Source organism: Myzus persicae, unplaced genomic scaffold (genome assembly GCF_001856785.1).
Source record: "Myzus persicae strain clone G006 unplaced genomic scaffold, MPER_G0061.0, whole genome shotgun sequence".
NCBI classification, from domain to species: domain Eukaryota; kingdom Metazoa; phylum Arthropoda; class Insecta; order Hemiptera; family Aphididae; genus Myzus; species Myzus persicae.
The window spans coordinates 122818-150732 of NW_019103832.1; the positions used below are offsets into that span (position 1 = coordinate 122818).

Below are 27915 nucleotides of genomic sequence, written 5' to 3' on the forward strand. Positions count from 1 at the left end.
AATCATTGCATTGTATAATTAGAGCGTTTTTGATGTTATCAAAAGTAAATGAACGACGATTATCTGATAATCCTAGTCCTTGGTAATTTCCAAGTTTTAAGTTATCGGCGTAGACAAGAAACGATAAGAAGTGAACTAGTGTGAAATCAGTAAAAATTACTAAAAATGTGGGAAAATGACCTAAAAATGTCAACAAATGACTTAAAAAGTAATAAATACCAAAAAATGCAAAATAAAAATTATTTGTTCAGATTCAGATGCTAATGAGTAATAAACCACATTTGTGGCCAGGAGAACATCGTCTAAAAAGTTCCAAAAAAAAAATGCAAAATACATCAACTTCCATGCCCTAGTTATAATATTATGTAAATATGTAATTGTAGATGTTACTTGTATCTGTTAGAGAAGAAATCCTGAATCATTTTTAATTTTTATAGTGCCGGACAGACAGTTTTAAGGACTAGAACTTAAAAAGCGTAATGATATGTTAGTTGTATACACTTATGTGGTGGGTCTTGGCAAGAAATACACTATATACTATAACCATACATAATTAGTACCTATACTTTTATAAATTTTCTGGTAACTTAAATGTAATACATTTTTACTATAGTTATAAGTTTAATTATTTTCATGTACGTACCTACTACCTACTTAAATCTCACAATCTACAATCCTTCAGCTCCATACAACTTGGTCCCCCCAAAATGGTAGATTTTACAAGTAATAAATTCAGCAGGTCACTTGCTACCTATTATGGGGACTCAACTCAACCATATTATTCTCCTTACCTGCGATTCAAGTCATGAGCGAGTTGCGTCCATAAATATTATGAGTTACAATAATTCATATTATGAGGTATGTGTAAATTCTAGTATGTGTAATAGTGTAATACCTATGTTAGGTATGTCTATGATTAACAATAACATATTATCAGAATTTACACACTAATTTAAATGTTATAAAATAATATGTTTCATTCAAATTTTAACCAAATTATTCATTAATTCAGTAATTAATAATTTTATGAATGTACATAATTTTTAAGCTTTATTTTAGAACAATTTTTAGTTTACTTATTTTATTTTGTAGTTATAAATGCATTTAATTAATTTGATTATAGTTTTAATTGACAGTTGACGATTTTATAGCAGTAAAATATTTTTTAAACTACCTATGCATAATTATTTTAACATATTTTTTACATAATCTATAAATAGTTATGTTATAATAGTGTATTATTTTATTTCTTTTAAATTAATGTGTTAGGTACTCTAATGTAATATAATCAAATGAAATTAATCTTAATAGCTTGTAATACTTAATCTGTATGCTATGCTTAATTAATGCTGTGACGCAATTAGGCTGCCTAAAAAGGTATACAGGGACGCAATAGCCTATGACCCTTTTTTGCGGGAGGCAACTTACCTATAGTTACCTACTGATAATTATTTCGGACGCAAGTAGTATGCGCCGAATCCTACGCATCCGACCAACGACCACCCATCGATTTCGGTTGGTTTCAGACTCTCAACTAACAGAGCGTTGTCGCTCCACAATTCTATACTTCTATACTGAGTAAATAAACTAAATAATTATGATTATTCTTTATTGCGATCGATTAGTATACCATAATATATTCATGATTACGGAGATTTAAGATCAAATTATAATTTATCTCATATATTATCATGACATAAAAGACAGCTAAGCAGGCATTGTGGTAACAATTTTACTTTGGCGATTACTTCTATTAATCGGCAACCCTACATAGTAAATAGCACAGGCGCACGGCTAGGTATTTAGTGCAGTTTATAGATAATATTATGGCTGCCTGTCGGGTGTCAACTGCCGCGACCCATAAATCATGATTCCCATATTTGAAAAATATGACTAGTGACCACGGCTTTAGATATCTTTTCTATCTAAAGCCGTTCTATAATGCTATATAGTGACTACCACCGTAATTAATCTCTATAATCAGTATTGCAGCTGGAAATTCACAGAAAAGAGATTACACCGTCTAAATTAAATTTATCATGCACTTCCGTATCATTGTGGTATCATTTTTCGGACAACTACCAACTACTAGCCACCCGCCAGCCAAGGTTTATAGATATAAACCTTGCCCGCCAGCTGCAACCATACTTATCTATTTTGTCATGATTTATCTCATAATTGAATGATTCGGCAATCGACATGTTCACACACGGTTAACCTTAACATAATATTAACTATAACACCATCCAGCATCTATATGAATGGCGTATTTTCGAAGTTGATGACCGAAGTCGTTTTATAGTCTATTATGAAGTATTGAAATATGAACTTGTGGTTTGTTATATTAAAACTTAAAACTTGTTTAACTCCAAATTAACTTAATAGTATAATCGGTCACAACTCAAAACTATTATAACGGTTTAAATTAATTGAATTTGTAATTAAAAAAACTTATATTTCAATAATATTTGTTATAGGTCCATTAATTTTTATGAAGAAAAACATCAATACCCTTATCCGGGCCCGTAATTTTTAATTTTATAAAAACTTATTTATTTGAATTTTAAAATATGGAGAGAAAGACTCGTAGGATGAAAATGAAGACAGTGGAAAGTTTAGTTTGTTTGGTGAAATCAGTAGAAAATCAATTCACCACTATTGATTTACAAAACGAAACTTCTGTGTATGGTTTTGTTAAAGAAGTTGATTGGTATTGCATGAACATCACCATTCTTAGTTGGTAAAATTATAATTAAAATATTTGTTAATATGCTTTATAGTGATATGAATGTGACCTTATGCAATGTCACTGTTACTGATCCAAATGGTAATCGATATTCTTGTGATAATTTCTTTTTAAAATCAAGATTGATACGTTATGTTCATTTATCTCGAACAGTAAGTTAAAATAATGATGTCAAATAAAATTTAAAAAAAATTCACTTTTGGTGTTCTTCTAGGTTGATATATTTCAAGCTATGAAAGACGTAGTTAGAAAAACCTTTCCTGCTAGAGTTAAGAGACCAGCTGCTTATACTTTGAAGAGAAAGAAAATAATAGCTAGACAAGAAAAACTTAAACGGGAAGTACAAAATATGAAAAGTAAAGGTCCTAAATCCTAGTTACAGTGTATTAGTATTCATAATTAATTTAAGATATTTTTCAATTGTAAATACCTACATAAGATATGATTAAAACTACTTTTTCAATACCTCTGATATTTTAGTTCTATTTTACATAATACGGCTGTCATGGATATGTTCTGAAGATATTAACTCAACAATGTATCTGTACATTTTACTAATTATTAAATAAATTATTTGAATTTTTTTTTGAAAATCTTTTTGAGAAGTATGATGCATTTATTATAAGTTTACAATTAACTTACATTACAATCAGTTAGAACTAAAATCATACTCTAATTTAGTAAATATCTTATGACTTATTGTAGTTTAAATGAATCATACTTCATACATTTATGATTTATCAATATAAAAAAATAATTTTTTCATTATTTTAATAATCCTATAACTGCAATAAAATATTTATTATGTATAAAGTATGTTCTTTAGAAATTAACATACAGTCAGAAATAATTATAAAAATTATATGCAAACAAGTGAGTTTAGCATGAGTCATGGGCCCATTTATTAAATAGATAAGTTTTAACGATTGGGAAAATTGTATAATATATAGACCAACTGTGGGAACAATACTCAGAACCACCATAAAAAATTATCTTATGAATGTTGTCAAAACATTATTATACACAAAAGGGATATTGGTTTGAAATGTTTGAATAATTCATGGGATATAGTACAAAAATTTGTTATGTGTAATAATCAACCAATTGGTGCCACTACTGATTATTTTAATTATGACTATAAACTGTAATAACTTTTAATGTTTTCCTAAATCCTAAATAAGTATTTTATCATCTATTTTTGTATAATTAAAAAACCAAATTATATTTTACATAAAATATATTTATGTTTTTTTTCTTGACATAGTTATAAAATACCCAAATATAGTGGTTTGCTAAATTAAGCATTTAAATTATGCTTAGTTTAAGTATTTAAAACAAAAAATATATTTCATTATATCATATAAAATAATTAATTACATTTAATTTCTAAACAAAACAAAAATACCTCTATTTTTTAAATTTTTGTCTACATAGCAATAGTCAATCATACATATAACTTACAAATTAAAAACATTAAAGAAAAATTTTTTTATATTTATTGCATATCAATTTGTTACCTTTATTGAGGAAATTATAAGACCTGAGTCAACAGACTATATTACTATATTATAAAACATGAAATACTGTCACTAAAATGTATATAACTAGAACAATAAAGTATAGTACTTAAATTAAAATGTTAAACTATTTAATACTCATTTTGAGGTTTATAATTTTTGACATACCTGAGTTTCTCTGAGTATAACACACAAATAAAATAAGCAAAAAATAATATTGTTCCTGTTTCATTACCCTTGTTTAATATTTAAAGATGATTTTGAGCCTAGTTATTATATCTCTTATACAAAGGAAAAATTGGAGTTGACAAATGAATCACTTTCCTATTGACTACGAGTCTACATAAGTCATAAACTCTCATTATTTTAAACATTATAAAATTCATTGACTTGGGATGATTGAAGTTCAATTTGTGCCATTTTAAATTGTAATGTTTGGAGCCATTTAAGAATATCTAAATTTACTTCTGATTTGGAAAGATCAGATCTAGGCTTAACTGTCGGAGGCTCTCTAGGTTCAAATTCAATACATGTATCTAAACGTAATTTCATATGGCCCGGTAACTGTAATCAATAAAAGATTTATAATTTATTACTAAATATAATAATTTTCTTTAAGCTCCTTACATAATCAATAAACATATATATAAATAAATATACAGGGTGTCCCGTGAGGTTATACCCATTAGCTGTAAAGGGGAACTCATAGCAAGGACAAAACCGATTTTTTGCTGTTCTTCCTTTAAACTAAAGAAATGATTAAAAATAATGAAAATAATAAAAATAAAATGTTGAATAGTTAAAATTTTCAAAAAAAAATCAACTCAACAAAATAGTTATCATCAATTGTTTAAAAAATTTTTTTTAACTTTTGTACCAGAAAATGAAATGAAATGAAAAATAAAATAAATGTAGTCTAATAAAAAAAAAACAGATTTATGATATATTTATTACCTCAGGAGATATTGCAATGGATAAAACTCTGCAGGACACCCTGAATTTATCAAGATATAATTACTGTACCTTAATATTTTTATCAGTAAATAAAACCTCTTTCCACATAGGTATAAGTTTACACAATGTCACTGTACGACACTCTAGTAATGCTTCAAGTAAACTCAGAAAATGCAAGTTTACCATTTCTCCCATCTAAAAAAAATGTACATAATATTTAACTTGGATATTGTGTTTTTGAGCATTTGATAATAATTTAACATACCGTTTTAGATTTAGAAGACAAGTTAAGCATACTTTGAGTAACCTTATTCCAAAAATCGTGTAATATGTTCATTGTAAATGAGTGATGATCACCAGCTGTTACCATTTGTTGAGCTGTTTGTTCCATATAAATTGTCCACAACTAATAAATAAATATTTATCACTATAATTTTTTGGATTTATAGATTTCGATCAGTGGTTTTAGATATATAAGTCTTATTATATTATATTATTATTTGTATAATCATTCATTGTTACTTGACAAAGTACAAAGGCATGGAAAAGTGATGACATATGTATAACTGAAGATTTTGATTCTTCTGCAAATCCGGTCATTATTACATTAACATGATCAGCTATTTGACAAGAAACGTCTTGAGATAGTGGTAGACAAGGTCTACTCTGCATTGTCGTATATGAGAGTGATCCAATTAGAATCCAAGATAATAAACGTATGTGACTGAGGCAATCCGAGAAGTCTTTACAATTGTATATAAATAATCTGAAATGCACATTTAATATTTATTACATAATATAAATAAATATACAAAAAAAATGTGTATTAAAGAATAGTATATCCAGATATTGTAAATGATATAGTTTGTAGTCACTCCACTCAAAAAAAAAAAATTGTGTTTTAATTCAAAATAATATTTTACTTAGAATATTATGAATATATTTTAATGCTTGTAACAAAAAAAAAATATATATATATAGCACACAAAAATGTTTACCCGATAGTTTGTATTTCATTAGGTCCATAATATAACCAAGGGAATATCTTATGTAGTGATCTTGCATCTCGGGTATTACTTTTTAATAGTTCTAATGACAGGTACTGAGACATACCAGCTTTCACAGTACTCCCAAATGTATCCTCATTAATTCCTTCTTCAGGTGTCGTACATCGACTCTACATGTGTTAATACTTTTATATTTATAATGTATATCAATAATAAAAAAAAAATTATATAAGAATAGACCTTTAATTTTGTCAAAGTATTGAAATCTGTTAAAAAATCTAAAATATCTTGTAAATTGTTTCGCAAAAGTTCTGAAGCACCCGTTGGTACACTAGTTACAATTGCTGGAAATGTTGGCACTATGTTATCGATTGCTGAGCATTCTGGTAATATTCCACCAATATCCTAAAATAATTGCAATAATATTCACCAACTTTGTTCATAATGTATTAAATAAGTTGTTTATTAATTTTACTTGAAGTATAAAGGCAACATAAACCAAAAGGTTGTTATTAAGATTCTGTGTTTTGAATTTTAATGCTTGTATTAACTCTACTGTTACAGCTCTTGTTAATATGGTTTTTTCTCTTTCCTATATATTAAACATTTAAATATATTATAGACTTAGATGAATTTTTACTAGAGTTTAGCTATTTATACAATGTACTAGTATGTAACAGTTCTTACCCTTGCAAATGTTTTATAACTTGATGAACAAAGATCAACTAATAAATAATAATCAATATAATGTTGTTGGAGAGCATAAGTTAATATTTTTGAAAATGGATCCAAAATACTCTAAAAAATACAAAACGTGCATTGTATATGTCATAAAGGATTCATTATTAGTTCTACGACAAGGAATAAAGGCGATAAAATAATATTTTTAATTTGTTAACATCAAACTTTACCTTAGTTGAAATAATTCCTGGTATTTTCAATACTGTAATCATTAGCTTGAATATTAAATTAATATTTTCAAAACTACTTATAGTTAATTGAATTTTTCTAAACAATGTGTCAAATTGATTAAGAATGGTTGTCCATATTAATGTTGATGTGGTGGTAGTTGTATCTGTGGTTAGTATATCAATATAATATGTAACGTTGAATAACATTATACAACAATCATCTGTTGACAATGATTTTTTAGAATTTAATACCTGTAAAATTAAGTTTTAAGTATACTAACCTATGAGATATAAATAACAAAAAGTATAAGTATTACACCCAGAATGGATCAATCTTTAGACTAGACATGAATTTGAAATTATTTAATGTGTAGAAAATTCTGTAATTCAAACATTTATGAACAAACACGAAAGATTTTGATAAAAAAAAACGTTGTATTCATTTTTGTAGAAGTATTTCTTAAATGGATTAATCATTAATTGCACAGTCTTATTCCAAAATAAAAGAGTTGAGCTTGCTATACCAATATCATAACCAATGTGCCACTTCTGTCCCCAATTAATATGATGATTCACCTAGCAAGCTCACCCCCATTTTTCCTTTAATAATGAGTTTATTCAATTTTGATTTTTGAAATTTGTATGTACATTTCAGAAGTATATTTTTAATTGGTGAGATTTTTATACCATCTAAGGAGTGTCCGGTGGTGATTCAAACTTCTTTATTTCAAAAGAAAACCAATCTGTTTTACAGTAAAATGTCAAGCACTAAGCAGATCATTTAAAAGATAAAATGTTGATCTATGTAAATCAAAGTAGTAGTTTCTGAGTTATACAAATGTATATATATATATATAAACTACAATTTTTTGATAGATTGTTGTATTAATTATTAACATTTTCAAATAATCATAACCCCTATTATCCTCATTATATAAATCTAAAACTTCGAAAATGAATCGTTCAAATTTTAGATTTAGATACTTCAACATTTTCATAAAATTCAATTTCTTAAGAATCCAAATGTTTGACAATCTAGTACTTAAGTATGTATTAAAATTCACAACATGACAAAAACCGAGTTTTAATAAATTAATTATTAAATGAAAAAATAGGGATAAGCGTTCTTGATGAAAACTGTACTTAAATAAGGCGGATTGGGAGTTCCGCCACTATTATATAAATAAATATACATATATTACTTACTTCTAAAACCATTTGTAATGGTTCAATAGGATTCATTTCATTAAAGTCCATTAAAGCTTGTATAATACTCTTAAAGAAATTATTATCGTTGCTTTCTATAATCATACAATAATTTTCTGTATATAAAACACTATATAACATATATATTATGAATATTACCATTATGTTTCATTTGAAAAATTTGAGCAAACACTCCATTTGGTGCAAGTTGATAAAGTATACATCTTAAGAACTTTTTTGCAATACTAGTGGAACCACAAGGCAAAAATTTTTGACTCTCTTTTTGCCATAAAAAAGTAGGTTTAGAGTGACATCTATAATACAAAATTACGTATGTAAAAATGCCAATTACGATAATGATTTAAGTGATTACTTGGCTAATACTGTGAGTATTTCAGGTAAAAGACATGCGGCAACTGATGGAGATCGGTGTACAAAAGTTCCCAACAATACAATGCAAAGTCCAATTTCATCATCACTATATTCTTCTTTACGTGTTCCACAATCACTACACCTATAGATAAATATTAAATGTTATAACTTTATTATATATATACTGGTGTACTTTCTACATATTATTTATAACACAATGTCTACCTTTCTTGTATACAGTCTATTCCAATCCGACTTGTGCTATTGCTAACATTTTTATTTGCAGAGAAAGCTTCATAAATTGGAGGATCCGAATTTTGAGCATGGATGTTTCTAAATAAATTGTTCGAAAAGAAAATGACAATTACACGACATGGTAAATTATTGAATAAGGTTAATTGTTATTTAGGAGTTAAAAATATAAATAATTAGAATTATCAACTTGAATGCTATAATATATTACTTGTAGTTGGAATTTTTTTGTGAATCAATTCCATGATTCATAGAGCGGCGTGCAGAAGAAAGATTTGACGATTTGTTGTCTTCTGGACTATCCAGAGCACTTTGTTTTGTTAATTTTCGTGGGCTATGGGGACTTTTCTATAAAACACAAAAAGTATTATTTTTACTAAATCTTTGATATGTGTCTTCTGAATGTGTATTCAACAAAAATGTTTACTAAAGCAAATTTAAATATCAATATATTGTGTATAATAAAATCTATTCAGGCTCAATAGAAAATGATACAAAATTAAGAGTATTTTACGCATGTTAAGCCATACTACAAATATTATGAATACAAAGATATACTTGTTCTTTTTCAGAGCTATCTTCTCTATTAAGAGATGATGATTGTGATGCTGAGTCCATGTCTCCTAATCCAAAAGTCTTGTTAATTTTTTGCACCAGATTTATAGTTGTTCCAATTGGTAAAAGACGTTCTTGTACAGGAATTTCCAATGGTTTTTTCTCTATGTTAACTTCCAATTTAAATCCCAAATTAGTTTGAATTTCGCTGGTTGATTCTAAGTATTTAGATGTTAATTATAATTGTGCATTACAGTAGGTATATTATGTTATTACCCTTAGAAAAAGATGAGTTTTTATGAACTTTCATTTTTGATAGAGGAGACTCAGGACAGTTATATAATTTAGGAGTTGGTTTTTGTAATAATATTTTTTCTCTTATGTTTGAAACTATTGGTGGGTGAGATGTAACGGAGGAAGATGATGTGGATGTTTGACTGATATCTTTTGGGTTAAAAAATGTTGTTTGTTTTTTTTGAACATCAATTATTTCTTCAGATTTTCTATAAAAATAATAATTATTGATTGTTATATTAGTGTTATGATTATGTCCACAAACCAAAATATTATGATTTATTAAATAACTATACTAAAATAAAATGGTGCTGTGTGGGTACTGTGTCTACACTAAACTGAATCCGAGTGTAAGCACCGACTGGTGTTGCTAACTCCCGGATGGATGACCATTTGGGGTTTTTAAAAACAAATCCTTGCCACACATACACAAAAATGCGTTCAAACTAACCGTTCCCCCCTACAAATGGCCTACGTTGCCGGGCTTAAGATAAACAAAAATAATATATTTATACATATGTACGACAATAAAATTACAATAAAATTACAAAGTTATAACAATTATACAACAATAACAGTTTAATGTTACATAATAATATATTATTTTCAGATAAATTAGTAAGCCATATTATTCTAATGAGTAAACATTTCAGTAGGTATTAGCATTGTTTAAATTCTATATATATATTTATATACATAAACTCATAATTACTTTAATGTTGTGTTTATTTCAGGCGATGAAGTAGAAGTTGTAGCTAAAATAGGTTGTGATAAAAAATTTTGTTGATTAGCTACACTTATTATTGCTGAAGTTGCTAACATTTTCATTCCTTCTTTTACACCCCATTTATCTGTTTTCTATATAAACATCTTACTTAATTTTTCTTAAAGTTTTAAAATACTATGAATTTATTTTCTTACATCAACATTATTTTCATTAGACCAAAATGATCGAAGTGGTCCTTTTTTATTAAAAGCCTCATCTGCTGACTCATCAAATGATCCCTGAAAGAAATCATAAATATTGATTAGAATAAACTATTTTTATCATAATTAATCATAATATTATGCATATTTGGTAATATAAAATAATAATAAATTTAATACATAGGAAATATTATGTTAAATGTGTAAATTTTTGAAATTGTATAATTAAGTATACAAGGCTGGGCAAGTCAACTATTTTAAAAAAGTTTTTTAGTTAAGAATAACTTAACTTTAACTTGACAATGCCCAACCTTGTAAATACATACATGTGAACTGTAATGACCAGTTGTACTGTCTGATTTATATTTTTCTGGAGCAATGGCCAAATCTGATTCTGTTTCATCTGGTTCAGTTGAGCCACTAGTTTAATCATTTCAATTAATTGTAATTACATATGTTGGATTAAAATGTAAAATTACATACGTAGATCCTTGTTTGTGAGGAGTTATTTTACGAAATGAAATGTCCTCTTCCCAGTGAGTTTCCATACTTGTTGGATATTTTCTTGAGGTAGATGGTTGGGATTCATATAATTTTTGTGATTCCGTGTACAAAGATTCACCATTTTTTTCAACTAGTATTTCGTAATAAAAATATTATATTATGGTAATTAAATTAATTTAAATAACTAACCTTTGGTTTTTGATGTATCGGGCATAACAACTGTTGGAGGTATTCTATTACAGACATGTTGTTGTGCATTTAGTGTGTTTAAAACAATTTCCATCAATGACACTACGAGAAGGCTGACTGGTTCCTTATCGAAATTGTACTAAAAAAAGCATAAATTAATTTAAACCCAGTAAACTAACTAATTGATTTATAAATCATTTACTTTATACAGATAGACCATAACAGACATGAGCCATGACTTTCTAGCCATTGGTTCTAAAAACCACAAAGAATAAGTAGCATTAATAGAATGTGTTTCGGGTGAAGGGCAATATTGAAGTAATAACAGTGCTGTAGGTGCAATAACATGACCCATAGTGAAATTTTGGTCCAACATTTGTGGTAAATTAGACAAAAATGAATTAAAAACTGGTAAAACCCTAAAATAAATATTTTTAAATATTTAATGAAGAAATAGTATTTTTTAAATATTTCATAGGTATATATATAAGTACCTTAATTTATCTGGTGGTATAAGAAATCCTTTTTCATTGTAATTATAGCCCAGTAATAAATATAAATGCTGTAACACAATACCTTGAACTCTTATTCCATGTTTAGATTCTTCTGGATATGCCTATAATAAAAAGAATTGAGGGTATGATAAACGTTAAATTGAATATATTATTTAAATTACATGCTCTGGTCTTGACATGTATTGCATGAGTAAAAAAACAATCAGACTACTTGTTTCTTTGTCAGATTCTTCTAAATCAACAATTTTTTGTAAAAGCTCACTAGCATTATCTTCATGAGAATCCATTCCATAAGAATGATCTAAAAAATAATTGTTAAAAATTAAAATGTTGGTTGTTATTAAATAATATCAATTATACCCGGAAGGATTGATAGAATCGGTGTAATAAGCTGCGAAGTTTTTCTTTTCAAAATTGGAGCAGAAAATTGCCTATTATAAACTTTATCACCTAGAAATTGTTTTCACATATTACTATATTATTATTTTATTTTATAATGGTAATTAAATATCATAATTTAATACACATATTTTGGGGGCAAGTATTGTGCAAACGATTCATCCCCACGTCGTAATACCACAAAAAAAAAAATAAACATATTTTAATGTATTTGTATGATTTTATATTTTTACCACCATTAGTTTCAAATCTTAAGCACTTCCACAATATAATTTAAGATAAGCAACTAATTTTTATTTAGATAAAAATAATATGTAAAGCACGCCTAACCATTATGTTTCGGGACATTCCTTGTTAAAGTAGAAGCTGGTGCAGACATAGTTCTCTTATATGGCCATTTTTGACCAAAACTTGCACTCAATGTTCGTACAGAATTTGATTCTGAAGAAGATGCCATAGATTCGTGAGCTCTTTGAACTTTTTTAATAAATGAATCGCTTGTGATATCAGAATTTCTTAAATCTAGTAAAATAATAAAAAAATTGTATTCATCATATTTTATATTTGTTTTATATATTTATTAGTTTATGAATAATTTCAAAAACAAATGTATGTATATCTCACCTCGTACATGAGTAATATCACCACTTTTTTTTAACTGTATCTGAGCTTCTATAAATAGGGCATCAAAACGGCCTAAGAAAAACTCCCATGAAAGTATTTTCCTGTCATTCAGTGTATTGTGTAACTGATAAAGAGATTGTAATATCATCGGTCTATCTACCATGACAGTATCAAAATGCATTTCCATACAATGAATTAAGCTCTTTATAAATAATTAATAATCATTTTATTAAAAATAAATAAAATATTTAAGTTGACTAATATTACCTTTAATGCAGAATCATGAATGGTAGGTAATAAAAGAGTTGCTCTTGTGGCTACATAAGTACTACGGTCATCCATACTTGATAAAAGGTAACAAAATGCATTTGTTATACATGATTGAAGAGTTGGGTTATTTCTTAAGGGTGTATTGTCCACAAATCTAGATATTAGCACCACTTTTTCAACTTAAAAAAATATTAAAAACATTATAAATTAAGTAGAATTATTAATTATTAAATTATTAGATTTAGTAATAAACATATATAAATTATACATTTATTAATAGATAAAATATGTAATAATATATTAAATTGAAAATATAAAATCAATAAAATGTACTTCAATGACGAATACAGAATTTTTTTAGAAATACATTTTTATTGTGAGTATATAATGATAATTTGATATATTTATTTTATTATATAACTTAACTTTTATATGCATGCACATTTTTGGTAGAAAAAATGGAATTTATCACATTATGACAATATTCAACATATAAATAAGTTATCTTTCATTTTTTTGACAATATTATTTTAAAATTACTTTTATAAGAGACTTCAGATTTAATACAATTTTGAATTCATATGTAATAATCATAAATAATAACTCATAAGGACATAAGACATAAGTACACTCAAATACTCAATAGGTATATTTTGAAAATATTTAAAAACTTAACTAAAATAATATAACTAGAATTAAACTTTATAATAATTCAAATGTTAGTCTTAGAAAATTTGAAATTTATAGATTGTTTTAATGACTATGAAGTAAGAAAGTATTATTATTAATTATTATACTATGTAATATAATTAATATGGTCTGGTCTGTATAGTTTATACCTGCATTAAAACGAGTACGCCAATCAGAACTATGAAATTCATCTTTGATTAGTTTCCAAAAAATATCACTGCCACAAGGTAATGATACACAATGAAGCATAACAGGTATAGCCACTTCGCAAAGATGAGATTTAATTCCTTCTATACAGTCCCAAATACTAAAAAAAACGTAATTAATGTAAAAAATTAATAAAATGATTCAAATCTCAATTATTTATTCACATATAACATCAAATTTAGTTATCTCCATTCTGTACTAAATGAAAAAGTATGATAAATGATACTTTTTTTATTAATGATATTCCCAAGCTACAAAAATTTTGTTTTGACAGCTTTAATGTGGTATACAAAAATGCAAAAAAAAAATTATTGTTCTTTGTTTGATAAAAGTATTCTTAGGCCCTTACCCTCATGGCTTATATTAGTAATACTATATTAATAGTTACAGAAGAAAGAATTATGGGGAAAAGTCCTATAAGACCCCGAACCATATGGAAGGACGTGGTAAAAAAAAATTTATGAATGATCTATGAAAATGTGCAAATAGAGAATGGGAATGATAGGGATTGATAGAATGGAAATATGGAATAGTAGTGGTAGCAATGGATCTACATTCTCTGTTAAGCTGTTAAGAAGAAGAAGAAGAAGAAGAAGAAGAAGAAGAGAAAAAAGATATTAATAATAAAATGTAGTAAACAGTTAAGTGTTTCAGTTAAACTCAACTTTTACTTACTTTTTAATTATCAAATTTTCTTGACACCATATAACAAATCCTCTATGCTCTTTAACGGCTTTGGTTAATGTATCACAATGTAGAACCACCAGATGCAAGGACTGTAATAAGTAATACTTGAAGCTTGTATCATTTGTTTTAGGGAACTCCTAATAAAAAAATATTGCAATTAAATAATTTATAAAACTAAAAATTTACATTTTTGATGAACATATAATTATAATTATTAACTCTTCTGCTAACTTTGTTTTTTTAATTTGAATTTTTCCAAAACATTTATTGCAGTTTTAATATATAGGTATAATATATTATATGTTTTTAAATCTATATTTTATAAAACTATATGCATAGTTATTTGAGCATAGGCATTTAAGATATTCCAAAGGAGGATCTGATTTAATTCAACAATACTTAATATGGATAATATTTCAATTTTGTTTTAATAATATACTATTATATATTGCGTATGTTTCCGGATTTTGAGGAATAGGTATCCAATTTCTGTAATTATGACTAAATATTAAATTACCTCTCATTCAGTCAGTTTTTGTTTTAGAGTTATTGTTGTTAAGTCAAAACACCTAAAAAATAGGTATACCATATAAGATATCAAAAATATATGTTGCTACAATTCTATCTAAAAATACAAGTTGTGTACCAGTATATGTACCAGACACTTACATATTTGAAAGGTTTCTTTAAATTTTAAATACATTTTATAGGTACTTTCTAGCTTGTAAAAAAAGACCATATTCTATTCAACATAAAACGACTGAGAAATTGAGCGTTTCATAAATCGGTAAATACAGGATTTATAAACTTGCAGTGGAGGATCCAGTGTTATTTGATGGGGAGGGGGAGAAGCACAAAACCATATACGATATCAATATAACAGACATCCATTAAAGTAGAAAACACAGGCTAAAACATAGGGTGACAAAGGTGCTTGGGGGAGGGGGGGACCAATTCCTCTATTGTACCTTTTGTATCTGCCACTGTAAACTTGGCTAAAGAATAAAGATAAAATCAGTTCTTAATCTAGCCCATTTAACAATTAAGTTATCACTGACTATGCATACTGAGATTCATCAGATCTATTTAATTAAGTACGTACTTTAAGAATATGATAAACTAATTGCAACTGGTCTGGAAGTTCGTCAATTTTAATTCGAAACCTTCCTTGGCCTGTTTGCCAAAAATCTTGTATATTATGGACAGACTCATCTATTGGTTCATCATACTCGTTCATTAATTTGGCTTGTGCAACTCTTGCTGTTGCAACTCCTTAAAAACAGTATTAATGATAGCTAATAATCTTATTACACAAAATCAGGGGTCAGCAACCATGCGTTTTTAACCAAGCAGGCGATACTTTTTCAACTTTTCATCAAAGGCCACATTGATAAAAAAAAAAAATGTACACACTATATATTATATACTATTGAGTCATACTAATAATTTTATGACTAAAATAAGCTACATTTATATTTAATATTTATTATTATATTTATTACTTATTTTTAAACAATTTTAGTACAAACAATTTTCCTTTACTTCTTTACTGATTTATTTTTATTAATTTGTTATTTTAAGAATATTTTTTTGACTATATTCAACAGAGATTTAAAATGATTTATAAAATTTTTTTTTTTTAAATCCCCAATGGTATTTTCTAAAGTTGATTTATGCTTAGAATCATAATGCCATTTTTCGTTATACCTATTCAATCAAAAAAACTGTTTTTTGACAAATTAAACATAAGGGTTTATCTTTGTTTTCAACAAAAAAATATAAATCAACCCAAGTGTCAATGAAAGGTCGATATTTATCACAATTTCTTTTTCTTAGTCACCATAATTATTTTAGAAGTCACCATTATAGTCATAGCCAATCTATATAGTCACTCACTATAGTAAAATTACAAAATTATTACAAACAGTTACGCATATATTTTGATATAATTATTTGATTAGATTTCAGAAAAATTCCATAAATATATTAATATTTTATACATTATAGTTTATTCTGATAATTTTAATTTATTAAGTCAATAGAACTAAATTATATTGAAATATCATTCAAATTTAACATCTTTTTGTTTGCCATAAATAATTGCTTTGCAGCCGTGGGTTGCTGTCTCTGAACTAAATCAGTTAATATGTATTTTAAAAACTAATTGCATTGATTAACAGTAACATTTGTTGAAAAAATAATTACCAACATCAGATTCTGTTAACGTAATAGCTCGGGCAATAGCTGGCATTACTGGAGTTAAATCTAATTGCTCTACAACAGTTTCCACTGTAGCAGTCATAAGCTGAAAAATTATTATTTTTTTAAACTTTTTATATAACTAGGAAAAACTTCAGAATTCTAAAAAAAATATTAACCATCAATAACTGTATTTTATTTTGTATGAAAACTGAAGCTTTTAATTATTTATTAAAATTATATTCAAAAACATTTTACTTGAGGCATGTTAACTAAAAGTCCACCAATAGTGTCTGGAGTTAGCATAAATGATAAATTAGTTCCTTCACATTTTGATTCCTTTTTATCCACTTCTGTAGGCGTTTTCTTTGTATCATCGGAAAAACATTCTTCTATAATTGGATCCTTTAAATACAAATTCTGATAAAAAATAATACAATATCTACTTTTGGACAATGCCATAAAAAGCATGTTGAAGATATTTTCAAGGATATCCAAGACCTAGGATCATTTGCGATTAATTCATATTACTATAATACTAAGACAATATAAGTCACTGATTAAAAAATACTAGATTATACTGATAGCAATTGACAATGTCCTTATCCAGAAACAGATCCTTGGAAAATACCCCTGTAATATTTATGATATTTTACTTACGTCAGGAGGATGTGCTAAATTTGGCAAGGAAATATATTCCACCAATGAACTTGCCAATTGATGCCATAATACTATTAATTCACAAGATATGCATTCCATTTTGTTTTCACAATCTCGGTGTGACTCAGTAAACCAACCAGTAATTAAAGTGTTGGTAATTAATTTACAAACTTCATGGTTCATTGCACTTGCAAATCCTGTGTGCCTTTCAATGCCATGTAATTCCATCTGAATTCATTTTAAATTATTTATACCTAATTTTTATTTTAATAATACATTTATATGAAAATGTATTTTTAATACAACTTACTTGTTTTGATGTTATATCCAGCATTAACACACAACAGCTAAGTTTCAAATCATCTTCCAACAAATCTGGCCGAGTATAATAATTTTGTTTATCTTCATCATCTGTAACACTTTCTGTACGTTTAATTACAACAGGATCTGAAATACATAACAATTGTTAAAAAAATATCAACTCAAGTAATTTTAAATTATTTTATTTAGTACATTTATATTAGTAAGTACTAACTTAAATTACTCTTCACAAAATCAGATTCTTTCATATTTTCCTTGTTATAGATTTTTTTAAGGCTCTCTAATCCATCTTTAAAAAAGTTAAATAATAGATGAATTGGTATAATAATCTCTAAGCTAGTTAATACCTGTAAGATATTATGTAATCATAATTTAAATAAAATATGGTTGATTCTTTAATAAGTTAATCTATTTTACCTGAATCCAAGTTAAAGCTTGTTCTTGAACTTTGGCAGATGTACCTTTAAAGCGTACTCCTATGAAATTGTACAGCTTTGTAGCATCAAATCCTAAAGGATTCATATCTGAGTCTAATATTTTGCTAAACATAAATTTTAATTTATAATATTGAAATAAATATTAGTTTATGATTTTATTTTAAGGAGTATTATTATAATAACATTTATATTACCATAAAAGCATCCGTAATTCTGCCAATTCATCAGGCGGAACATCACGCACAATAGCTTCTAACCAATGAGGCATGATTAACTCCCATATTTCCGAAGTGACAATGTCATAAGGTACTAAACATAGCAGTTGGTTTAAGCCATTTTTAATTAATGCAGTTTGACTCGCTAACATATCCCTAAAGATTAAATGTATTATTACAAATAATATATTTTGATTATATATACTAGGTAAGTAGGTAACATACCAATTACCACCCACTTGTGCATATTCTGGTGGACATGGTAATAAACAGTTAACAAATGCTTCAAAATAATGCTGTCTAACACCTTTTAGCCATCGTTCGCCGATATATTCTGTCTTCATATATTCTAAAGTACATTCTTGTTGGTCTGCGATAAATATAGCAGATATACAGTTAATAAAATAAAGTTTACAGTTACTGTTTTAATTGCAAATTAATTATTTACTAATGATTAATTTGTTGATTTTTAATTATAATTAGCATCATAGGCGCAATCAGAGAGTTGGGGAGCTCAGACCCCTCGAATTCCTATAGCCCCCCCTCGGAATGGAAAACACTTTTTGTGCCTACGATTAGCATATACAATCTTTACATAAATAGATTTTCAAGTGGTGTTTTTTATAATAATTATTAATTCTTGTTCAATAAAACTCTGTTATGATTTGACATTTTTTTTATTCATAAATATATTTTAGTTTGAAATTATGTTACATTATTATTGTATTTTAGATGGTATAATAATACAGTAAATGTAAATCATAGAAATATGATGCAATATTTTTCCAACAATGTTCTATGGCTACATTTAACTTCATAATCATATACCTAATCGTTTGATCTTAGAAACTGATTAACTTTCAACCATTTTTAACAATTAAAGTTTGTTTAACAATTTTAAGTGTTAAGTCAAATTTAATAAAAATGAGTATTGGTTATGACTTTATCAATTTTGATAATCCTGAAGTCATAAATCTAAATTTACAGAGTTGCATTATGGAACTTTTTAATTATAAATTGCTTGACTAGTTTCAAAATTCTTACCTAACTTTTTTCATTGTAAAACCTACAATAAGCTTACTTCACTAAGAACCATAAACAAATTTTAAGGTAAATAATTTAAGTTTATCTGGAGTTCAAATTTACCATCATAAGAATAAGCAGTGACATGAAACCAATGGAATAGTATGGATAATAATCTTCCCATTATACTAGAACGAGGAGGTTCTTGATCTTCTATTCTATACAAAGCGACCAATAGCCAAACCCCAGTTCTGCCCATGAGCTGCCTATCATTGATTGTGACTTCTGGTTGCTCGTCTTCTTTGTCTGTCTTGCTAGATGACATTGTACCTTTTACCTTAGCTCCAAATACAGCTGCTTTGGTTTGACTTTCTTTAGTAGCTTCTGAGATAGGTGCTCTTACTTCTTTTAATAAACTAAAATGTATTACATAACACTGTATTTTAATTTAAATAAATTAAAAATAATCTTTTAAATATTTACCTAACAATTGACTCAACCAAATAAGTTTGCATCTCATTATCTAATTCTCCAGCTGATTTTAAAGTCCAGTGAACAATATGGTCAACATTTTCTGAATGAATGTGTTTATTACAATCTGAACATAATCTAATAGGTCGATTTTTATTCATAGATGCACATTCAGGTGAAAAACATGTCACGCTTATCATAGTATTTTGTGATTTACATTCCTTAAATTAATTTAAATACATATGTAGTATTTAACATTTAAGATACATAACTATAAATTGTATGTTATTTACTTTATATTCACATTTCCACGTGGCTAAAAGCAATGGTTGTAAAACAATATGGAATTGGTATGATGGTTTTTTATTATGTAAATCTTCTGCGCAATCAGTGCATAAGTAAAATGGCGGTGGACAGTTTTCAGCATGTTTCATAGATAACTCATGATTCAAACATACACGTTCTGCAGGGCCATAACCCACTTTCGGACAATTTTTTTTTTGACATAGCAATGCCAACCAATTTCCTTCACATAGGTAATGAAAATATGGTACATTAGTTTTATTAAAAATTAAGATCTAGTTATTTTTTAAATTATTAATTAATAGTGTATTATTTAAAATTATTACTTTAACTGGTCATTTTGATTCATTATACAATTTTTTATAACAGTCACAAAAGTACATAGGTAGTTAAAGTTTTCTACTATGTTTTTATAACATTTTAACACATATTTTATAAATCAATTACAAAATGTATGTAAAATTTAGGTACTTTCAGTTGATAGGATTAAAATAACTACTAAGAATAGGCAGAATTCTACTAGAATAGGTACCTAATTTATTTTATGAGGACGCCACACTCGCATGTGTTGTCTCCGTTCTACAAGGGATATTCAAACATGAAATAATAAAATAAATAATTACCTACCAATTGATTTAGGTTTATTTCTGTCAAATTTATTGGCATTGTACAAAGGCCAATAATTGAATAATAACCTTGCTGCGTGATATCTTGCTACTGAAGTGCCATATGCAATTACCACTAGTAAATCTTTTTTTATGTTCTTTTTAAACGTCATAAGTCGTTCAACTAGTTGTAAATGTAATGCTAATAACAAACCACACCATATAAAAATTTAGTTAGGTATTTTAGTTAGTAGGTATTTTAATTTACCTGTATCAAATGTATTTTGGAAAACTAGCAATAAAATCCCAGCTACAGATAATGCTGCATTGTTTACACATTTATTTCTAGCTATAAATCAAAATAAATGCGCTAGTACCATAGTCAAGTAAAAAGAAAGCTAAGTAATCTTAAATGTTAATTTACGTATGGTAAATGGTATCACAAAATAACATAATGTGTTGATCAGGTCATGGTGTACTGATGAAGGGAGTACTTGAAAAGCAGTTGCAATCATATATGGTAAGCTTTCCAAGGTATCGCCACCAAGAAAAGGAACCAAACAAGCCACACATTGATTGAATGCTTCTCCAAATGCTAAACAAATTTATTATGTGTCATAGAAATATATCCAAGTTCATTATTAAAACTAAGTACCAATTTAATTATTATAAAATATAGGTAGGTATTTTGATAGAAGAAAGAAAACTATGTGACTATATATAGAGCACAGGTACTTAAGAATTATCAAATTTGGTGTCCTCAATATGTAAAAATTAATTTGTATTTTATTTAGATAAAATTCAAATGTATTACATAATTAATTATAATATATATAAAAAAAAAATAGTTATATATTATAATGAAATTGTACATAAAATCATTGATTGATTTGTTTTATATTATTTAAAATCATTGACGAAATGTATAAGCAATTATGTAAAATAATAAATTATAAAGTTAATTAAATATCAGTGATACAAAATAAATAATTTATATAGGTAACTTTATTCAAATTATTTCAAGGGCGATATTTGAGACATTAATAGTGGTTAAAAAATTTAAGCAGACCAATTTTTTTCATCATAGTAAATAAACAAATTTTGTGTATTCGTGGAAAAAGTGGGGAATTAAAATTAGGTAACAATAAATGAAAAAATATACCTACATTACCTCCATACTTATTATATTACATGCATGATTATGGTCATGTATTTTAACTTTTATGTTACTGGCCATTGGCATGTTTGTAAATTGTATGGCAATTGGAGGCCAATAAGACGCAAAAAAAAGAGGTGCCAAAGTACACTACCCCCCTCACCAAAAAAAAAAAGTCCCGTCACTGAAACTATCTAATGTATATTAGTGTACCTTGTAAACCAGTATTAATAGAAGATGCAGAATGAAGTAATGATTCAAGGGCAGAATACAAGCCGGTATAATCCAATGTTGGGTAAAGAGCTAAACGAGTAGCATCCATTTCCGGATGTAAAATCATTTCATGTGGTGATTTTGAAACTTCTTTTAACATTGCTGAAACATAAATCATAATAAATACACATTTTTAAATAAATAACTTGGAGAAAACTATAGCAAGGAAAATAAATAGTGGTATTATTGAACTGAAGAATATAATAGCTTCCATTAAATAATAATAGGTAATAGTATATTTTGCAGTTTAAAAAAAAACATATACAGATGGTATACAGTGTGTTTCACCAAGCATGCTCACCTTTTTTTCTTCAACAATTCAGTTATTCAGTCTGATTATTTTAATTTTTAAGTATACTTTAAGACCTTTTTACAAATTATTTAGATTTTTTGTATTACTTAAGGAGTTTCCTATGGCCATACAAACTTCTGTCTTTCAAATGAGAACACCACAATTCAAATATAAATTATACAGTAGAAGTTTTTCTGATATTTTGACGACTCAAAATCAAAATTCGTAAGAGTAGGTAGTTTCTGAGTTATTTAATTTCGAATTCTAAGGATAAAAGATCCATAGTAATGAGCAATGAGCTTATCCGATATGGGGGCTATAGTGATTAGAAAATTGTAGTCATTAATTATATTGATCTATCGAAGTTAATAATTTGTTAAGATGGTCCAATTTCCAATATTCAATAATAATAAATACTAGATCCCATTTTACGTCTAATTTTATATTTATGTAAAACCAGTTTTAAGGACTATAATCATTAGTACGTACAAACATTTTGATAACTGAGGAACCACTCATTCGAATTTTGAATGTGGTGCATCAAATTTAAAAAAAAAAAAAATTCACTTATTATTTTACAGTAAAGTTTTCGTAGTAGTTCAAAAACAATCAACAATTTTAAAATAGGGTCTTTGAGTATATTTAAAAATTCCAAAAATCAGAATTTGAATAAATATATTATTAAAGGAAAAAATGGGGGTAAGCATGCTTGGTGAATCACCCCGTATGACTGTATAAATATAAGATAAAATACAAAGATTTGCAAAATAATAGAGAAAAATAATATTATGATCGAATTATTTTTGCTACTGAAGTGTTTCCTATTATTTTATTAATATAAAGTTCTTGTTTTCAAAATATCTAGATGTACAATTGTGCAAATGAAAGACTTATACGATACATAGGTAGGAAATTATGACGTTTATTGAGAATTCACAATCTAGCTGTACATTATATACAATAAGTAAATATGATATAAGTAATATAAAGACTTTGAGTGACATGAAGGAAGACTCGCAGTAGAGTCACCTTAGACAAAGAGTTATAAAAAAAAAAAATATATAATTAATTAATTTTTATAGTTATAACTTATTATTATGATCTCGATTTCGATTTGGTTCTGAGAGAAACGAATGTATTGTATATGTGTTTTTACAATAAATTACAGTATTTATTGTTTAAGTGTTTTATTTGTTTGTGTCTGTGTCACGACATGAGTAGACACAATTACATAAGTAGATAGTCGACATAATGCTTAGATTATAAACGGCAGAATCATTTCTGGTGGGAAAGCATGCAGGGGCAGCTCCATGGAGGGCTCTCCTAAGGGCCGCCATAAGCCTATATTATTGTAATAACAAAATTACAAAAAAAAACTTTTATAACACCTAGTTACTGAAAATGATGATTTGCTCCCCCCAACCATGTCCTCGGAGCCACCCCTGAGGAAAAGTGAATCTAGTTGGTTCTTTTGGGAGGTCAAAATTGAAAATTCCCACTAGTTTTCAAAGCTTCAGGAAAAACAAAATTTAGGGAAAATGGGAATTTTTACGCAAAATCAGTTATGACTTATGAGTTATGACCAAATTTATTTTATTTTTTTGAGCTTCACAAAAAAAAAGTATACCCATAGGTACATTAAATTTTCACTGAATGTTTATATTAGATTTTTCTATACACCATTACATTTTCAAAATATTTTGATTCATATTGAACTTTTTGTAGTTATAAGAAATTTTTGATTTTTATAAGTTTTAGGTATAAGTTTATTTTTTACTTATTGTTGATGGAATTTATCTTTTTCTTCAAATGCGGTTAAATTAGTGTGATTAAAAAATAAAAATTTGATCTTAAATTCACAATAAATTGCATGAACGTCCGAAGATAGAACTTTAACAAAGTCAAAATTTGCAAATTATATTGAGTTAAAAATGCATAAACATTTTCTTTTTATATCTAAGATTCCTTAAAAATTTTCAACCTTAACCGAAAAAAAATGTTTTCCGGGAAGTCAAAATTAATTTATGAGCATTTGAAGTTCATATTGAAAGTTATTCACCTAATAATTATTTAGCTGTTTTCTATAGATGGTATGAACTATAACTAAAAAAATTATTTTGTCACTTTTTGAGCTATTAATAGACATTTTCAATTTTTTTTTCTATAAATATCCATAAAAAATTTAACTGTATCAAACATTAATATTTTCAAAATATTTATAATAAATAATTAGTTTTACTAATAATTAATACGTATACTTTTTATTTATAAGAACTTTAGGGTTAAAATGTTGACAAAATTCATTAAAATAACGAAAATTTGAACAATTCTACTGTAATTAAATAATTATACGTTTTTCATAAGTAGTTAATATTTTATTCAAAATGTATAAAACGTATATTAACACAATTGATATATCACGAAATATACTTGTCATAAACTGCCAGACCATTTCCACTAAGAATGTTTTTTTATAGGTTTACAATAAACTTTTGAAGATTATTTTGTTGTAAATATAATTTCTAAAATGTTTAATATTCATGATTCATCCCTAAGATTTGACAATGTAATACAAACAGTTCCTCATAAAATATTATTATTGAAATTTAATTAATTGATTTAAAAAAATATGTTATAATATATGTATTTTTTTTTGTTTTTTTATTTTTAATCTACGATATTATACAATCTATACTAAAGAAAAAAAATACAGTAAGTTATTCATATTATGTTTATAAGGTCTTGGGGCCATTTGAGTATTCTGGGAGGATTGCCGGGGATAGTGATAGATAGTAGCTTTTGAATATGTGAATAGGTCTGAGAGAGTAGTAGTCGTTTGCCGAATGTTAGACCTAGATATTTGGCTGTGTCGGAGTATGGTATTGAATTGTTGTTTAAATGTACCGGAGATGCTTGTTTGTGACGGAGAGAAAAGCTGGTGTGCATACATTTAATATATAATTGAATAAATAAACATTTTGAAATGTAATTTCACAAGTATTTTAAATAAAATATAAAAATAACTATTGCGAGTGCTAAATTCCCGGCTTACAAATATAATTATTTTAATACAACGCATAACAAACTGTAATTCCAAATTTTACAGTAATTTTTTTAGAGTTACCCCAAAGACCAAAATTGATTTTCCGTAAAAATTCTGTTTTACCTTAATTTTGTTTTGTTTTTCCCGCCGCTTCTGTTTACTAAATATAATGATATATATACTGGGAATTTTAACTTCGCGAATTCACTCTCTCCCACCACTCACTAGCAAATATAGGTAGGTACTGAAGTTGAAAATCGAAACATTATTTCAAATACTTATCGTGTACACAAACATAAAAAAAAATATTTAAAAAAAACACATATCATTGAAAAATCAATACACTCATCGCTCATCTCAGAATCTAAAATTTCACATAATCCACGGCTATTTTACGAAAATCGTTTGAGCTTTATTTTATATTTACATATATAATTAATACTTAATAGTGACAAGTTTATACATCTCGATGGAAAAATTAAAAATAGGTGTTGTACCATATTTTTTTTAAAAGTATTTTAACAATAGTTAAATTAAGAAAATTAAGTATGTATCGTATTAAATCATTAGTATCTTTTTGCACTTAAAGCTAAATGGGTGCCCGGGTAAAAGGTTATACACGTTTGATAGACGCTCATTCATCTAAATTCTAAATATTTCATCCAAAAATGTATCAATTATAAAAAAATGATAAAATTTCAATCTTACTCAAAAGTACTTGAGAAAAATATTTTAAACAATTAGCAATGTCTAGCCCCGACGGGCAAGGCAGCATGTTATAGCTGAGTCGCAGTTGATAATCTTGAAGGTGTCTGATTTTAGCAATAACTGAAAAAAAATTAAAGTGTTTTTTAACTTTTTATGTTAATCCATCATTGATATATGTAGGTACTAGGTTCGTACCCAAATACCTTAATTGCCAACTTACATGATACAGATTTAGTGACCATGATGATTTAATATAATATATTTACTAGGTTTACTGTTTACTACTATAGTCTAAAGATTGTAATGCTCTAATAAAATAACTATAATAGATAATTTAAATTATATTTTTTTTTACATTTTTGACTTATGAATATTTAGTAAATTGTAAATATTTCAAAGTAATTGCAGGAATTGTAACATTTAGAGACTACAATAGAACAATTTGATACTTTTTACATATTGTACACGGCCACGGCTCCGCGCCGTTCTAAGTTATTGATCTGATGCTGTACATAAGCAGTAATACCACATAACCGATAAAAAATAACTTTTTCCACAAATACAAATTCGAATATAACTCTACAGGATATAGTGCGTAAAGCATAGATCAAAATATATTTGGCAATAGGATTACAATATGTATTATGGTTTATAAAATAGTATTTAATTGTTGGAAAAGGAAGAACAAAATTAAGTCATTCAGAGGATTAAATAACAAAAACAAAAAAATGAGGTACCTAGTTATTTTTAAAAAAATTATAGAAGGTATTGTCGAAGTTCAAAAAATAAATTTAAATATTAAATGGTATTGTTTTAATATACATAGATACCTATTTTAAATTTATATACCTACCTAATATACCGTTTTTTAAGTCGCCTCGTAGTATCTATTAAGGTTTAATTTTCAAAAAAAAAACTATGGACTGCCTTTAGTAGTTAGACAGGTCTTATTCAGAAAAATTAAAACTAGGTATATTTAAATATTTTTATTATTATATTATTATTATATTAACTATAATAACCAATAATATACAACTTTTAAATTGTATTTGCATCTCACCTTGAACAGAAACATTGTCGAGATGTGAAATAAAATACAGTCCGGACCTCAAAGAATATAAGGTTAGGTAATATGTCGTCGTGGCAGGGACGTAATTAATGATGGGGGAAGGAAGGGATATAGATCCCCTCACAGGGTCTTTATAATGTGGTCACGATTTAAGGTAACACTAAATATTTCGGCCGGATGAGCTTGTATTGGAATATTTGGAATGAATCTTGGGGAGAACCTAAGTGGCACTGATGATATACACATTTTGTGAAATGTTCAAATTTTTTACACTTAAGGTGCGCGCATGCTTATAGTACAAAATGTATTATTTT

General features: G+C 26.9%; 2 protein-coding genes across 5 annotated transcripts; one reads left to right on the forward strand and one right to left on the reverse strand.

Moving 5' to 3' along the window:
- Positions 1-2108: 2108 nt before the first annotated feature.
- Positions 2109-3339, forward strand: LOC111035370 (U7 snRNA-associated Sm-like protein LSm10). 3 transcript variants are annotated; one of them, XM_022316959.1, is made up of 4 exons: positions 2118-2313; positions 2478-2710; positions 2781-2898; positions 2961-3339. In XM_022316959.1, the coding sequence occupies exons 2-4, from the start codon at positions 2571-2573 to the stop codon at positions 3120-3122; spliced, it is 420 nt and encodes a 139-aa protein (XP_022172651.1). In that variant the 5' UTR covers positions 2118-2313; positions 2478-2570; the 3' UTR covers positions 3123-3339. The 3 variants fall into 3 exon arrangements, with proteins under 3 accessions (XP_022172652.1, XP_022172651.1, XP_022172650.1); XM_022316958.1 differs by having other exon boundaries at positions 2119-2334; XM_022316960.1 differs by having other exon boundaries at positions 2109-2683.
- Positions 3340-4629: 1290 nt separating this feature from the next.
- Positions 4630-27012, reverse strand: LOC111035369 (protein unc-79 homolog). 2 transcript variants are annotated; one of them, XM_022316956.1, is made up of 48 exons: positions 26753-27012; positions 26533-26652; positions 22430-22591; positions 21485-21655; positions 21329-21409; positions 21083-21262; positions 20446-20678; positions 20165-20373; positions 19805-20097; positions 18884-19028; positions 18638-18814; positions 18424-18547; positions 18221-18353; positions 17996-18132; positions 17686-17913; positions 17284-17430; positions 17032-17131; positions 15929-16098; positions 14815-14963; positions 14082-14239; positions 13240-13421; positions 12973-13174; positions 12679-12870; positions 12310-12399; positions 12111-12250; positions 11929-12050; positions 11637-11853; positions 11435-11573; positions 11225-11375; positions 11068-11161; positions 10736-10819; positions 10527-10672; positions 9797-10023; positions 9524-9738; positions 9177-9313; positions 8939-9046; positions 8715-8855; positions 8501-8655; positions 8342-8436; positions 7136-7387; positions 6912-7022; positions 6700-6816; positions 6465-6629; positions 6216-6394; positions 5740-5983; positions 5483-5623; positions 5287-5412; positions 4630-4827 (listed from the first exon to the last, which is right to left on the reverse strand). In XM_022316956.1, exons 1-48 carry the CDS (start codon positions 26772-26774, stop codon positions 4630-4632), a joined length of 7509 nt encoding a protein of 2502 aa, XP_022172648.1. In that variant the 5' UTR covers positions 26775-27012. The 2 variants fall into 2 exon arrangements, with proteins under 2 accessions (XP_022172648.1, XP_022172649.1); XM_022316957.1 differs by lacking the exons at positions 20446-20678; positions 21083-21262; positions 21329-21409; ... (2 more) ...; positions 26533-26652; positions 26753-27012 and having other exon boundaries at positions 19805-20117; positions 20165-20262.
- Between the last annotated feature and the right edge of the window lie 903 nt (positions 27013-27915).